The 16,634-nt window shown below is 40.7% G+C and overlaps 1 protein-coding gene across 7 annotated transcripts in view; it reads left to right on the top strand.

Moving 5' to 3' along the window:
* Positions 1-15,295, top strand: part of SORCS1 (sortilin related VPS10 domain containing receptor 1) — a 384,134-nt gene extending 368,839 nt beyond the window's left edge. Inside the window, exons 25-28 of one of the 7 annotated variants that reach the window (XM_082225231.1) lie at positions 3,006-3,111; positions 3,219-3,379; positions 8,811-9,013; positions 10,323-15,295. In XM_082225231.1, the coding sequence (XP_082081357.1) occupies positions 3,006-3,111; positions 3,219-3,379; positions 8,811-8,950 (407 nt within the window). In that variant the 3' untranslated portion in view covers positions 8,951-9,013; positions 10,323-15,295. Of the gene's footprint in view, positions 1-3,005; positions 3,112-3,218; positions 3,380-5,101; positions 8,788-8,810; positions 9,014-10,322 lie in introns of those variants that run through there. The other 6 variants (XM_082225232.1, XM_082225233.1, XM_082225234.1 and 3 more) reach the window with 6 other exon arrangements.
* Positions 15,296-16,634: the final 1,339 nt, after the last annotated feature.

Raw genomic sequence — 16,634 nt, 5'->3', positions numbered from 1 at the left:
CTGCAAACACTCCCAGCCCAACCTAGAACTGTTGGGGATTGATCCTGAGACCTTCTGCATAGAAAGCATGTGCTCTGCCACTGAGCATGGACAGCAGTGAGCTCCCACCTCTCGCACTGACACAGCGCCTAGGAGATCAGAAGCTTTTGCTTTCATTTTCGTCCACGCATCTGCTTGCTCACAGAAAATCCAATTGCCATTTGTTCTGACTGAGCACTAAAGAGCAGTTTTTTCCAGGGCAAGAGGAAGTGTGGATAAACCATAATTGTGGTTACTCATTGTGACCAGAGCTGGAGAAAGTGGTTACTGTTAACTGATTTAGGAAAAGAAGCCACCTTGAACCACAGTCCTGGCATATATATTTTTTGCCTAAAACTGTGCTTGGTTGAAAAAGGAAGCAGACACTTTCAATCTCTTCCTGGCTCTGCAAGAGGAGTGGTGAACAGGAGTGCATGAACAGAAATCAGACGATACGTTTTCCTGTTCATTTCATGTTAGTTAAAAGGTGAAAGCTGATTTGACGCGCTGTTTAATCCAGCCTCTTCCCTGTTTCACTGAAGCCTAGATTTCACTTTATCCACTGTAGAAGGAGAGTAGGGTTTCATCAGCTGGCCTTACCCGGCTAATCTGCACCCAAAAGCCTCATCCCATCAGATTTCTGCTAATGTACATCCCCCCCCCCAATATATGCATCTTGCTTGCCTTCTACAAATGGTATTGGTCAATTTGCCATTTCCACCACAATTTCTAATACCTTAATCAGTCATTTGGTAATGGTGGGTAGAGATGCACTTTCTCAGTATCTGGCTAACACTTCCTTGGCAGCATTTAAGTGACTTATAATTAAGATTTTTCACAAAAAATTGGATCCCATTAGCCTAAATATTTAACAAACAAACAGAATTCCAATTTTGGGCTGAATGTCACAAATGTGTTCACAGTTTAAATACAGCTAGAACAAACTACTTTCATAAATTTAATGATTTCTACTCTTGCCTAGTCTTTCCCAACCTAGGGTCCTCCCAATATTTCTGGACTACATATCCCATCATCCCTTACCATGGACCATGGTGTCTGCAGCTGATGGGTGTTGGAGTTTAAGTCTACTTTTAATCACAAGGCAATGGGCTCCTGCTATTTGTGTGAGGATCTCTTTTTGGGTAAAATTTCAATTGCCTGTGTGAGAAAGGGTCTTTGCACAGAGCTCTGGGAATAGTGCATGCAGAGAGCAGCAACATTCTTTTAAAGGGCATAAGGAACGAGTCACTGTTTAAAGCATTTCTTAAGCCAGATTTACTAATAGCTTCTCTTGGGATCATGGCTGTGTGCTCCTCTATCCAATTAGCAGCGCAGCAAATATCTGCATGTCCTCTTTATAAGTGTGAAAAACCTACAGGAGGTGAAGAAAAAATGCCTAACTCCTGTCACTACTGAATTAAAAGTGTCCTCTAAATAGGCAGCTGTCACCTTTTCAATGGACTGATTTCTTTCTTTTAAAAACAGAACAAAAAACTAGCTAGTCAAATGGTATAGGATAGAAATGAAATCTTCGTTTTTTATTTCCAGTTGCCTAAATAATGCAGAATGACCAGGGAATTTAGGTTTATTCCACATTCCACTCTGTCCCACCACACCCCAACCGCATCTCCCCCTAACCCAGAAAAATTCAAAAGCCCATTTATTCAAGATTACCAAGTTTATTCTTAGAATGTTTATTCAAAAGCATGAAGAGTGAATATAAACGTCTCCGGACTTACAATGCTTGCCTCGAAAACAAAATGAACATTCTGAGCTCCCAATTCTTATCTGGCTTGGAATTTTAATCTGAGCTGGGGAAGAATTGCCTTCTTAACCCCTTTCAACTACATTTTCTGTGTGCTACTTGGGGGCTGGTGCACAGTGTGCTAGATATCAGAGTAGTGAGGTCTCTCTTCCCTTCTCTACCAGAGCACAAACACATTAATGTGGAGGCAGAGGGAACAGAGAGAATTTGGGGGGATTTGCCTCTTGTTTTCTCAATGGATATTCCATCCAAATAAATACTAAGTGAAAAATTAAGTACTTGAACTATCTGTAAATAAAACAAAGTGCCACGTCCATGCTCAGCAGGTAACTTTATCATGTATGGCAATATGTTTCCACATTTGAATTTTACATGAAACCTATCTATTGCATTGAGAAAAGCCCATGCACAATCTGGCCAGAGTTGCATTAATATTTGACCTTGGATATAGTAGCATATTTTTCCAGTTTATTTGCAGTTTCTACAAACTAGTTAGGATTGGTAAAGGCACTGGTGGTGGCTTAGTATGTTTGCTACAGCATCCAAGCCCAGGTCAAATTCAGAATCATCTTAACAAGAGCATACTTTTGTTCATGGTTTTGGAGAAACTGAGGGGGGGAATTTAGTGAGGACAGGCTGTTCTCTTTGACTGATTTGCAGAGCAGTATGACAAAGCTGCCAGCTATTTGGAAGGAGTACATTCTGCTTTTCTGGCAGGGCCAGTCCTCAGTCAGCCTTTGAGACCACATACCACTGCATGGTTTGGTCCAGATACTACTGTGTTTTGGATTGGGATTGTGCAAGCACAAGTCCTAGATGCTCGGTAGAGGTTCTGTAATTTTCAGTTCACATGACATTGTATGTTTCTGCTGAATACAGTACAGCCCTCTGGATAAGAAATTTGGAAACATCAAAGGCAGCTGTCCAGGAAAAGGGTGATGATTACTTTGCAGTTTCTGTGTAGGCTGATTTGGTGGTGTGTATATAATTTTATACCTCCATTAACTGATCCCCAAAGATGTGGTTTCCAAATGGAGGACCAATAACAACTGTGCCTATTGGGAGAGGTTTGTGAATTGGCTGTGAAGACACATAACAACAAAGAAAGGCAGATTTCTAAATCCAAGGCATAGTAAACATAAATAAATACATCCTCTAGTTAGAAAGCCTTATCAGAACATTTGGGACCTAATGTTCTAAACTTTTCTTTAACTTTTTACAGCCCCACTCATAGATGTCACACCTAGCCACAGTGGTTCAGCCATGCTGATGCTGCTCTCCGTGGTATTTGTGGGATTGGCAGTATTTGTAATCTACAAATTCAAAAGGTATGACTCCTTCCTTCTTTCCCTGCCATTCTTCTGTCAGGTGTGAAAGCATAATGCAAAGAGCACTTTAGCATACACGCCAATTATGGTTTCTGTTAATGTTTTAGGAAGATTCCGGGCATTAATGTTTATGCACAGATGCAGAATGAGAAAGATCAAGAGATGGTCAGTCCAGGCAGTCAAAGTGAAAGCATGCCTAATGTCCCTCAAAGGGAGCTGATGACCCCAGAACAACTAGTAGATGAGAAGTTGGATACCCAGCCCATAGGTAAATAAACTACAGCAGCCAATAATTAGTCAAAGTCTGCATTCTCATTGGCTATATCTATTCTGAGTCTTCCAACCTCCTCTGCTAAAACACTGTTCCCACTGCTCTGTTAATCTCTCTCTAAATTGGTCTAAACTAACTCCAAGATCTTTACTTCTCCTCTTCTATTTATTGAATAAGAAAATCCACAGTGAAGTTTTGTCTTCACTATAATAACTCTCTCTGCAGTTGTTCAGGGTTATGAAAACAAGAAAGTTGTGTGATCAGGAAAATGTTTCTGAGTTTCTGGTTCACAGTTGCTGCCATGAAGTTTACCTGTACCTATGAAGCTGCGTGATAGTTACTGGGAAAGTGCAAACTCCACCTTGCTAGCCTCCCAACAAATTGCAAAGCACTTTGTCTTCACTGCACAATAGATTTAATTATTGCTATTCCATCTCACGTTTTAGGGCAAGCCCCTATAGAACATTAGAAACAACAGAGCCTCAGATAAAGTGTGCTATGCTTTCAAAATATCTTCCCACGAATAGTCACTCTAACTACCTAACATGGTAGGAAGCAGTCTGGCAAAGGATGCATAGAGACATATCACTTTAAATTTTGCCATCTCCCATTAGTGTAGTCTATCTGTTGAGAAAGAAAGAAAAGATAGATTGAGGATGTACTTTGCTAACAATGTTATCCAGAGTAGCCTTGATGTGGTCTGGGAGATTTCAGTGCTACTTCAAGAAAACTGATAATAATTATTTTTCAGTGCTACAGTGTTTGTGTTCCTTGGCTTGGTTTAATACGACAGACTGCAGACCAAACTCTTGGTAGCAGTCCTCAGTTAACTCAGTTGGTTTTGGCAGGATCTCACTGGAAATGTCTTCAAGGATAACAGCCTGAGAGTTTCAGCCAAAAGGGAAAGCAAACAAGATGCATGTATGTAAAGTTCTGCAGGAACTGGTTATGTTCACCAAACATTAAATTGTTGCAGGGCACATAGAATCATGTGAGTTACCAATCTTCCTAGCATTTGATCATGTGGCAAGGAGATTCTTGCCTCATGCTTGTGCCTGAGCAGAAATCTAGGGAAGTCAGTGCAGGAGAAAGTCATCCTCACCACTTGGACACAGGCTAAAGAGGAATCCTTCCACAAGTAGCTGCATATTCAGAGGAATATAGGAAGATGCCTTCTACTTAGTCAGACCCTTGGGTTATATAATCCAGTATTATTTGCTCATACTGGCAGCAGAAAAGATCCTTCCCATCACCTGCTCCCTGAGCTTTAAAAACAAAACAAAGCAAAAAAATACAAGAGATGCCAGGGATTGAACCTGGGACCTTGTGCACACAAAGCTCGTGGTGCAGCCCCTTCCCAAGGGGCTGTACATTGTGACTTGGAAAATTGTGGTTGCTATTCACCACCTGATTACCTTTTTTACTAAATTGTATTCCTCTCATTCTTAAATATTATATGGCTTTCTGGATTGAGCATCCTAGTTTTGATTTGCTATTCCTGCCTGATAGACAATTTGAGCATGATAGTTATCTGCCCTGTCTACATGTTCTTTCTTTCTTTCTTTCTTTCTTTCTTTCTTTCTTTCCTCTCTCAACCTCTCTCTCTCTTTCCTCTACACTCTATAATCTAGATTATATATATTTTGTTGGACAATGTTAAATATGTAACAGTCCCTCAGTGCAGGGATTTAAACTTGCTGACCTCTGTTTCCTTTTCAGTCAAATGATTCTATGAATAACTTGAAAATGCTACATTCTAGAAATCTTGGTTTCCTGAAAGTCTTCATAATTAAAATGTGTTGCAAGATGCAAAGTTCATTTCTGTCTGGTTTTATCATTACCTGATGGTACAATTGTTGTGAATATCCAAATAAAAAGCCGTATTTTAAATGCCATTCTGTACGATGCACAAATCATTTAAAATGCAGTAGCTGAATTTAATGGAATAATGCCATTGCCTTCAATGAACTTGGGCTGTTTTAAATTGAAATGCTACAGCTTTACTTTCCCCCATTTATTTTCTTTTGTATTATATGCAATGAACTATGAGGGTTGGGGTTCTGGCAGGAATACACTTTTGACAACAAAGCCAACCCTTTCCTTCTAGGATGACCACAAAACCACATAAGAGAAGGACAACAGAATCAGTGGATAGCAAGGTTATCCATTTTTCAATTGATGCCGATCTTGTGCTTTAATACTCAGATATAAAGTAGGATAAGTTTCCCCATTGCTTTATGCCGATGCAACAGACTTCTGCTTGTACAATGAAACATCCCCATCCTCTCTTCTTCCCTGCAGCTGCCTGCACACCCTCAAAAATTTGATTCTTGTGATTGAGGGACTCCTCCCCACACCCAAATTGATCCATTTGTGGGCATGCTGGGAGAGGAGAGGAAGTCTCCTTGCATGAGCAGAATGCCATTCAAACATCATCATCATCATCATCAACAACAACAACAACAACAACAACAACAATTACAGTTCTATCCTATCTTTCCTTCAAGGAGCTCAAAGTGGCATACAGTGGTATCTCGTGTTATGTACTGTCCCCCTTACAAATGCTTTGGGTTACGTGCTCTGCTAACCCGGCAGTAGATGCCCCTTGTTGAGAACTTTGCCCTGGGATGCGAGTGGAAGTCGCACTCCTGCAGCGCGGCAGTGCCTTTAGCGAAAACACGCCTCATGTTACGAGTAGTTTCGGCTTAAGAACGGACCTCCGGAACGGATTAAGTACATAACACGAGGTACCACTGTACCTCCTCATTTTGTCCTCACATAACCCCCAGGGGTAAGTTAGGCTGAAAGGCAGCGACTGGCCCAAGGTGACCCAGGGAGCTTCTTGGCCGAGTGGGGATGCGAACCATGGTCCTAGGTCCTAGTATGATATTCTAACACCACACCATAGAACCTTATATGTTCAGCTGCACAAGAGCAAAACATTTTCATTGATACAAATGTAATAAGCACAGAGTTCACATAATAGTTTTTAAATTACAGCTCAATCATACCAACATAACAGCTTTCAAGTGGTAAAAAATGCACTATAAAACTAACAGAAATTCTCATTTACTTTCATATACAAATGTTCTATCAGGAGAGTTACATGAGTTCCAGAGAACTTGGGAGACCTTTATAAATCTCCATTGCAGCCTGAAATATTTGCTCCAACCTCCAAGCAAATCCTGATTATTGCAAATCACAGTTAGGTTTGTAGTACTATGCCCACTTTCCTGAGAATAAGCCTCTTTAGTCAGTTGGGTGTGTGTCTGTAGAGCTATTAATGTCAGTGCTAATATATACCAGAGCTATCTTGTCCGTTTCATATCAGGATCTTTCATGGGGATAGGGGACCATTGAGAAAAATCTTGCTGTAACTCAGTGAACCTGTTTTCACAAATGCATGAACACATATTTACATTCATCATGGGGCATTTTCTTCCACCCCTCTCATTTTCACAGTCCCATCCAACTCTTTGTTGATTCATAAGCCACTTTTAAAGCTCTAGGGTTCATGGATGCAAAAGCACAGCAAAAGAAATTCTTGAACTGAATTCTGAAGAGAATAAAATTAATACGATGATGAGCAAAACAATGAGAAAAACTCAGAAAATCATGAATTGGGCATTGGAAGATCAGAACGTGAGCAGCAAAATGCTACAAATATTTGGCCCAAGAGTGGCAGAAATGTTCTGACAGGAATGAGAGGAGATATGAAGCAGCTGGGAGAATCAATACAAATGCTAAGATAAAAATGGGATCCAGGGAGAAAAATTAACCATTAGTCAAAATGCAATAGAAAAGAAAGGGAATTGACTAGCAGATGGACAGCAACCGAACAACAATTCATAGGAAAGAAAAGGGAAATAGCATTAATATTAAATGAAGGCAAGGAATGAGAAGACAAAGAGATGATGAGCAAGGGGAAAGCATAAAGCCAACTTTGCTGCCAAAGTCTTCATGGCCAATTGAATGAGAAAACACGAAGCCACTCAAAAGAAATAACAGCAGGAGTCTTGCAGAGAGAGTGCATACGTGGAAGAACTGAAAGAGAAAAAGCGCATGAATAAGAACAATCTTATTACACATAGAGCTGCATCTCAAGAGACTATACAAAAGGAAATGAGAAAGAGAAGAATGGCAGGGACTGTGGATGTAGTTAGGTCAGGCTAAGCATGGTGCTGGTTTCTGAGAAGTCTACCTAACTAACAAATAGAGATGATTTTTGAGGAGATGGGGAGCTGAAGTTGGGGTGGCAAACCAGTGGTCTTCCAGATATTGCTGAACTACAGCTTGCTTCTTCCCAGACCATGCTGGCTGGGGCTGAAGAAGAAAATGTGTGATCAGAGGGAAAGAAATTCTGCTCAACAGAATTAGGCTGCATTCACACAACACTTGATTCTATTTTCCTGACATTTTCTCACTTGATACCGTAATTTCCATGTTTATTGTCACCTTTCATACTCAAAAACCCCTTCTGGAAATCTAGCTGAATCTTGTGGAGGTTTAGCACTCATTTCTGTGTTAATTGCCTGCAGAAAAATCCATTTGTGACCACGTTAGCCCAGAGAATTGTGAGATGAAATTTGGTGTGGTATGCTGGGGTGCAGTTATTTCCCATCAAAGTCATGGGTGACTCATGAAGGAACAGAAGCAGATAAGAACATAAAGGGTGGCACCATATCTAATGATGTCTACTCTTGAGTCATGCCATGCCCACTGGCATGAATTAAATTTAGCAGGGCATGTTGATATATCAATCAAAAAGCCACAGTTCCATCTCACAACAGGCGATGTGGTGTAAAAGGGCCATTGAAAACCAAGACAGACATCTTAGCATTATAACCAGGAAAACTAATGCAATATTCCCCATGCCTGAATTCAACCTTAGTATCAAACAATGACCTAGCAAGAGTGACCGTTTGGGTTCAGTCCATCACCTCCATCAGCAAGTGTGAATCACTGACTTCAGTTATATTCCAATACCTAAATTTCAAGTTCTACATTGTTAGAAAAGGGACTCTAAGCACTAGTTTAAGTCTGGGCTGACATATCCCTTGAACAGTACAGTTGGCTTTCTTGGCCTTCAGCACTCAAACTTGGAGAATTCTAAAGGCACGGAATGTAAGTCATAAGAAGGTAGAGGTGCAATAATCTATCCAGAAAATGACCTTTTAAATGGATCATAAGGAGTAAGGAACAGAGCAAGACCTGCCAGCAGCAAGGAAAGAGGCACATTTTGACAATTCTGTAAATAGAAGTTTATTTATAAGTATACAGTTGGTGATTAAATGCATGCAAAATATGTTCTCTTATTATAATTGTGTGGTTTTTATTCTTAATCAGCTTCCCTTCCTCCCCCTCTCCTTGCCCTTGTGGTACTGTGCTTTTAATGAATCTAACTGATTCTAGCTGGGGTTATTTGTAGGGTTGCCAGATTTCCAAAGACCAATTCTTGTACACAAGAGGCTATTGGGAGGAAAAATTCCTGGACATCCTGGACACCAACCAACGAGCGTGAGCAGACAGCCAAGGACTGCCCAGAGTCCAGGACCAGACAGTGCATAGACTGTTGCCCTACTGATGAGCATGCTGGCGGTCAGATGTACGAGGAGCGCTCATCAGGCGCAGGTGCGCTGGGTTGCTGACCAGCTGATTAGTAGACTGGCGGTCAGCAGAGTGGAAGGGGGGCTGGGGGGGGGCTGTCTGCCGAGGGCAAATACCAAAGCGTCAGTATGGAGAAGTGAGTGGGCAGATGGAGTCCTTTCAGAGCTGCCAGTCACAAGGCTCAACTATGAGTACACTGCACAAAGCAGGCAGTTCTTCCATGTCCAAACCAATCATGGATATCTGGCAACCCTATTTTGGATCTAGCCTTGGCTTAATATGAGCCAGAGCTTACCAGGGCTCAGTCTGAGAGCATTTCATGATGCCAGGCTCAGCTTTGGACACTGACAACTAAAAAGAGCTAGAGTGCATCTCTTATGCATGTGAGGGTTGTCTCTCTCTCCACGCTGAGTTATCACAGCCAATCTCAACCTGTCTGGGATTAAGGTTGCTTCTTAGTGAATCATTAGAAGTAAATGAACATCTCCACTCAGACAGAAGAACAATTTTCTTAATCTGGGGGAGAAGATGTCACAGAGTCTATTTGGCTTTGATAGGATTCTAGCTGGTCACCTGAAGTTGCTCGTTTTACGCAAGGCTTCGGTTAAGGGCCCCTTGTGGACAGATTAGGTAGAATATAATTTTGTCAAATAAATAAAGCCAACAGGTGCTGCCAGCATAGTTTGACATATCCTTATGGAGGATGGATAAGACATCCTCCATTCAGTAATGTTTCTGTGGGCAGCCAAGAAAACTTGGAGGGACAGAAAGTTAGCACTATCCTTAGTGCATAGCCCTCCCTATTTCTCTTTCATGACAACCGGTTCTGCTGGAGGGCTTTGGATATTCCCAGAGATAAGGAGTTTTATGGCAGAAGGTACTGCTTACATGCAGAATGAGAGCCTCTGGTGCTCTTTCTTTAAAAATTAACCACTGGATATGAAAACGGACTCAGTTCACATCTGACAGTCACTGGGTGGGAACACACTCTGCACAAAGACAAATGCACCGGCAGATTGTCAGATCTCTGACACCTTGTATTTCATTTCAAATGCCATTAAAAGCATTGTGCTGCTTCTCAGAGGAACACAGCTAGTCCCATTCCTCCTCTCCCTCATCTGCCACTCCATAATTTGACATGGTTAAGTCATATTCATTAGTACAGGAACAAGACATTACAGTCTGCCTTCTAAATGACAAGCAGATATTCTGGGTGCATGGTGTGTTAGGAAGAAACAATTAAATCCAAAGACAATTGACATGATATTGAGAGACTTTCTGCTCCTGCTCGCTTTGCTAACTCTCCTTTTGTTGTTGTTTTTCTCTGCCGCAGGAAGTATTTCCACAGTTGCTGAGACACAAAGCACAAAAGAAATCCCTACCTGTATAAATGTTTGAAACAAGGACACCAGTCTATCTCTGTCCCCTTCACCCTGATATATATATATATATGTATAAAAAGAAAAAAAGGAAACCAATCACTGCTTTTGGACTTTTTGATTCTTCTGACGACAAAGGGGTTTTTAGCTTTAAGCCTGTGCATGTGGATGTCATTTGGATAACATATTGGGAACTGCAGTGTACAGGTGCTCTATTTTAATGGAGTAAAAGAGGAAGGAAAAAAACACTTCCTCTTAATCCTCTTCTCTCTTCTTTTCTAATCAAGGTTTAATTTGTAAGTGATTCATAATGAATATAGGCCAAGAACGTGCATGGGGTCTTTGTGGGAGGGGGTGGAAGTTCCTGACTTTCGGTATAACTTATGCTTTTAGCACTGCAAGATTGTAGATGGATTTGCCACTCCAGTCTACATTCCTGCACCTGCAATCCTATACACACGGACTTAGAAGTAAGCCCCACTGAACTCAATGAGGCTTTCTACTGAGTAGACATGCATAGGAATGCAGTGTCAAATACTCACAAAAAAATCTGCACTAGAGTTTGATGGCATCACAATGTTCTTAGGGGGGTTGTTTATGTTTTTCAGATGTCTCTGTTTGGACTTTTACTTTTTGTCTTGTGATGTTCCTTTGTCTAAAGCTGTTTTTAGCTTGTTCAGATACAGTTCAAGGTCCAGACGCAGCTCAAGTTCCTTTCACTGGCAGAATCAAATTATTTCCTGAACATATGTTGTCCCTTCATCCATGCCTGTCTAGGGCAGTGTGGCTGTCCAGATGTTCCTGGACTTCAGCTCCCATCAGCTCTAGCCAGCAGAGCAGGCAATAAAGGATGGTGGGAGCTGGAGTTCCATCAAACACAGTTTTCCCATCCATATCATATGGGATAAAGAACTAGCTACTCCAAGACTGACCTTTGAAGTATCTAACCATAAAATACATTTCACTCTCTGATTGTTGTTAGTTACATTCTGCACATACCCATTGCAATCAAGAATGAAAAAGGAATGGTGCTATCCAGTCCAAATTGATTCAGTCCTGCTTAGCATCTGCATCAGTTCCTTCATGTGTTTTTTCCAGCATTCTGACTATTCTATTCTGACAGGAATAGTTTTAAAGAAAGCTGAGTGCAATTTGTGGCAGGCATACAGTATTTCCCATATTTGCTCCATTGTTCCATCTGGCCTAACAGTTCGAGCAATTAGTGTATAGATCATGAGCACAAATCCTTTTAAAAAACAAAAAAAACACTTTCAGCTTGCAGAGGACGTGCTCAAGAATAATAGTTTTGCAACTCCTGGTGCGAGTGCTAGAGCTGCACATAGTACAATAAGCTCTTACAATGTGCTCAGCCCCACAAGCTGAGGATGTAAAAGACACCAAGGTATATATAAGGTCCACTCACTTAATATTTCTTGTCCCATCCTATGGCTGGATAATGGTACACCTGTTACCAAAAATAAAGCAGTGAAGCTTTCTTATCTTCATGCTATATGCACTGCTCTTCATCTTAATGAACAAAACATTTCCTCCTATCAGTTTCAAAGCTGTTAGAACTCAGATTAATCATTGTCATTGCTCTGCTCTGATCACATCACCAGGGACTCATCACAACTAGGTCCAGCTACAAGTGCTACAAACTAAACTGAAATTATTTCAGGAGCTAGATTTAGTCCATCAGATGTGGCCTATTGATCTTGAATTTGTATCACTCATTCCCCAGTCTCCCACTTGTACTACACATCCTCTCCTCTCCACCCCCATGCACCCTCAATATCTACACAAGAGGGTTGGGGGATGCCCTGGAGCAGATTTTGGGGCACATAAGAAGATGAGAGTCCCACTGCATAAAGTGGAACACTGCTGGTGCAATATTGATTACAGTCCAATAAGTCCAGACTGGAGCACTGCCTCCCCAACGCCCTACTGGTGCTGATGTCCAGTAATAATCTGGATAAGGCAATTTACAACCTGAGGGCTGCAGGCTTTCAAATATATTTTATGTTCACACACATTAGGAGAGTACAAAGTTGGTCATAATGGGAAGTACAGTTCCCATGATCTCCAGTTCTCCTGAATGCACTGTACACATGTAGATTTCTCCATTGCAGGATATATTGGACTAGATGATCCTCGGGGTCCCTACAATTCTATCATAGTGGTATCAAATTAATTTTGGGAGCTCCATATTCCAACTCTGGATTGGATCCTTTTTTTGGCCATTCCCTTTAATTAGGGAAATAAAGTTTGGGTATAAGGACTAGCCACTTCGTATTAGAACTGAGGCCTTCAAACACTGGTATCCAATGGCTTCTATGTGACTGGATGCAATGATGGAATCTTTTTCAGGCATCTGAAACCAGTTTGTACCAACAGCTAATATCCACGTCAATAATCCAGTCAATTCAAGTTACTTCCAGATGTTCACACTGATTTCTGTCAAGCAGCCTTTCCCAAGCTGGTGCTATCCAGAGGTTTTGGCAGACAGCTTCTATCACCCCCAGCGAATGGTCAGGGATGATGGAAATTATAGTCTGAAACCTCTGTTGAGGCTGAGGAAGGCTGCTGCAGATCATACCTAAGACTGGTTCCCTTTTCATCTCTTTCAGCAATCTTTATTCAGTCTGCAGCTAATTGGGGGGTTGCTTAAATTGAATCAAATAATGAATTGTGTGTGCAGGTTCTTCTGACTCCATCAAAAATTCAACAGTTCAAATGCTTGAACTCCTATAGCTTAAAATTGTTAAGTGTGCACTGTGAGATTATGGATTTCAGAATGAGTACTGAAAAATGTGAACGTCTTGATAATGACAAAAGTATTATAGCTAACTGCTGTTTTTAAAACACACACACACAATTCCTGGTCTGCTGCAAAAAACTAATAGGCTGATCCATAAGGATCCTACAATGCATTCTTCTACCACTTCATTACATAGCAGGACTTTAAAAAATGAAACCTAAAAATCATTGAAATCAGATAACGCTGATGCTAGTTGAATTCCAACCTTCAGTTCCAGCAAAGAGAGAGGATGGGGAGGTAGAGCACAAAGCCCTATACAAAGACATTGCTGCATTTCAGTCCTGTTGTGCTGGTGTTGCTGGCCAGCTTACCATTTATTATGCTATGGCACTTGTGGGCATTGGGGGAGGGGGGAGCCAGTACCCTACAGAGTAATCACAATACACAAAGTGCAACAGGCTAAATAATAATAACCATAAACATTTTATTGGTTATTTCCTAACGTAAAGGTCTAGTCCAGTATGTGCAACATATACAGTTCATATGTACATTATATAACCTATGAAACTAATCCCAATATTAATACATTTTGTCTTTTCTTATCTTTTCCTATTGTTTCTTCTTGTGAGTTCCTGTATAACACAATCCTTGGGCTTTCTTATTGTTTCTTCTTGTAAGCAGGTAAAAATAGAAAAGAAAAGTTATGTTAGGAAATAAACAAGAAAATATTTATGGTTATTATTATTCAGCCTGCTGCTCTTTGTGTATTCTGATTACTGTATTTGTGTAGCAAGGTATTGAATTTGTTTTGACCCTACAGTGTAATGACAGAGTCACTACAGTTGAGGCAGCAAACACAGATATGGCTCACCTGTGCCTTATCCTAAAATATGGCTCACCTTTTGTCTTCTGTGGAGCTTACTGAATATTACAAACCATCATTTGCATATGTGCAAACCATAGTCATATTTATAAACAACCTGCTCCAATGCAATTTAATCTGATAGGTATTTAATCTACATGACAGGGTGCTGATGTAACTGCTGCAACACAGGCCATTAGATGTATTCAAACAGCTATACAAATATTTAGGGTCAGAATGTGAATTTCTGTTTGATTTAGTGGGGTCAAATCCGCTTGAATATAGGTACCCTGACTTAAATTGTTTATAGACCAATTCACACAATAATTTTAGCATGGATGGGATAATGAAAAGTGAGTTGCCACCCCCACCACATATTTATGGCTTCTCATATGAATGCTCTGACGGGTGCTTCAGATCACAAGTTTGCACCTCTTTGAGTAGATTTGGGCCAGATTGGGTCCTTGTTTCCACATGGCAAGATCCCATGTTGCTGGGTTTTAGGCCTTTCCTACCCGAGCAACCATCGAGTTTGGCCATGCCACGTGCTTTTAGTATACAGCTGATGAGTGCAGGTGAGCCATGTGGGATTTTGCCACAAGGAAGTGCAATATAAATTTATATAGTCACTTTCTCATCTGTAGCCCCTTAGAATGAAGCTGAGTGTTACTACTAACAAGAACACAGAGACATAGTAATGGTCAGAACTTGCATATGACCATCTCCCTTGGTGAGCACCAACAGTTGCTTCTCTGGAAAAACTTCAAGATTTTTGCTTGGAGCTCAGCAAACCATAATGCTAAGGCATGTCAAGGATGTGACTAAGTGAAAAAAGATGTCAGGGATGTAACTGAGGGCTGCCCTGCACATAGATATATATTCACCTCAGAAGTTGAATTTTAGTCCCAAATGAACACATTTGAAGAAAAACTGGGAACTTCTAAATGATTTATGTCTGCTGCTGATGGTTTTTCAAATTCCTCTGCACCTTTTGCTACAAGATTTGGCATCACTCATGTGTCTACAGCTGTAACTCTTGGGTGGCTGGGAAAGTAGTCAATGTTCACTGTATAGTAACCCTCACAATTCTAATAGGCCATGGAAGTCCAATGTTAGCCAAGTTATTTTTATAGGTCAATTTGAATGTTTTTCTCTCTCTTATAGCATTGGATTTACTGCTAATTTTGAAATGACTTTTTGATGTAATCCCCCCCTTTTGGTTGGATACTATGTAGTGTAATGTATAATTGCTATTGTTTATTGCTTTTACAGTCATATTTATTAAACAGATTCTGTCTCTAAAGAAAGTCACAGATGTTTTCTTCAATTATCGTATACTGCTTGACTGCGAAAATAATAATAAAAGTTTTACTTGTACATACAATGTAAAATTGAAGAAATAAGAATTTTGGCTTAAGTATTAGAGTGAAATCAAGCCTAAGCCCCATTGATTTCCATTGTAGTATTAACATGCATGCTTAAATCTCTCCCATTGAAATAAATGGGTCTGAAATGGCTTATATTCTAACTGACTTGTACCCTTAATTATCACTCTAACAAAAGGGTGGCGCTGTGGGTTAAACCACAGAGTTTAGGACTTGCCGATCAGAAAGTCGGTGGTTCGAATCCGTGCGGTGGGGTGAGCTCCCATTGCTCGGTCCCTGCTCCTGCCCACCTAGCAGTTCGAAAGCATGACAAAGTGCAAGTAGATAAATAGGTACCGCTCCGGTGGGAAGGTAAACGGCGTTTCCGTGTGCTGCTCTGGTTCACCAGAAGCGGCTTAGTCATGCTGGCCAAATGACCCAGAAGCTGTACACTGGCTCCCTCAGCCAATAAAGCGAGATGAGTGCCGCAACCCCAGAGTCGGCCATGACTGGACCTAATTGTCAGGGGTCCCTTTACCTTTACCTAATCACTCTAACATATAAGCAGATTTGGAAACCAAATCAATTTCAAGCCATGAAACACACAGACTGCTATTAATGCTAGGAATTGTGCTAAAGCAACACTAGCCTATTACTATTACTATTACTATTATGCCACCCTTCATCCTAAGGTCGCAGAACAGGTCACAACAACAGAATTGTGCATTAAATCCAATGCAGTGTGCCTCGGCATTTGTGGTTGAAGATGGGGGATGGCACATTCATTGCACTGAATATTCAGATGGATATTTTTATTGCTTCTTTAATCTTTTATTCCCTATATTGTATTGTATTTATTGTAATGCCTGTGTGGTCCACCAATACTTCCAGCAATCTTCAAGTTGTTTGAGAGGAAAAATAGTTGTGGGAACCACTGGCATTGATCAAATCCAAATCTATAGATCAAATCTTGTTGCTGACTTTTTCTGTCTTGCACTACATAACAGGGAAAAGATGGCTTCATGAAGTCAGACATCATGAAATACATTTGAATAGGGCTGCATGATGGCAGGGTCATATGCATAGGTCATGTTATTGAAGTGGGTATTTTCTGGTCAACTTATGTGGTGTGAAATAGTCCAGGAATATGGGAACAGTATCAGTAAAGACGAGATCACAGTGGAGAAGAGAGCAACCATTGCCCACTTTGGATTACGGTTGCATCATAAAGGTGTGTGTTTTTTTTATGTAAAATGAGAATTTCTGATTGCACCTTTTTGGG

This window comes from Podarcis vaucheri (genome assembly GCF_965113315.1).
Source record: "Podarcis vaucheri genome assembly, chromosome: 5".
Taxonomy (NCBI): Eukaryota; Metazoa; Chordata; class Lepidosauria; order Squamata; family Lacertidae; genus Podarcis; species Podarcis vaucheri.
The sequence above is the reverse complement of the archived record's forward strand: the minus strand, read 5'-3'. Positions and strand labels throughout refer to the sequence as shown.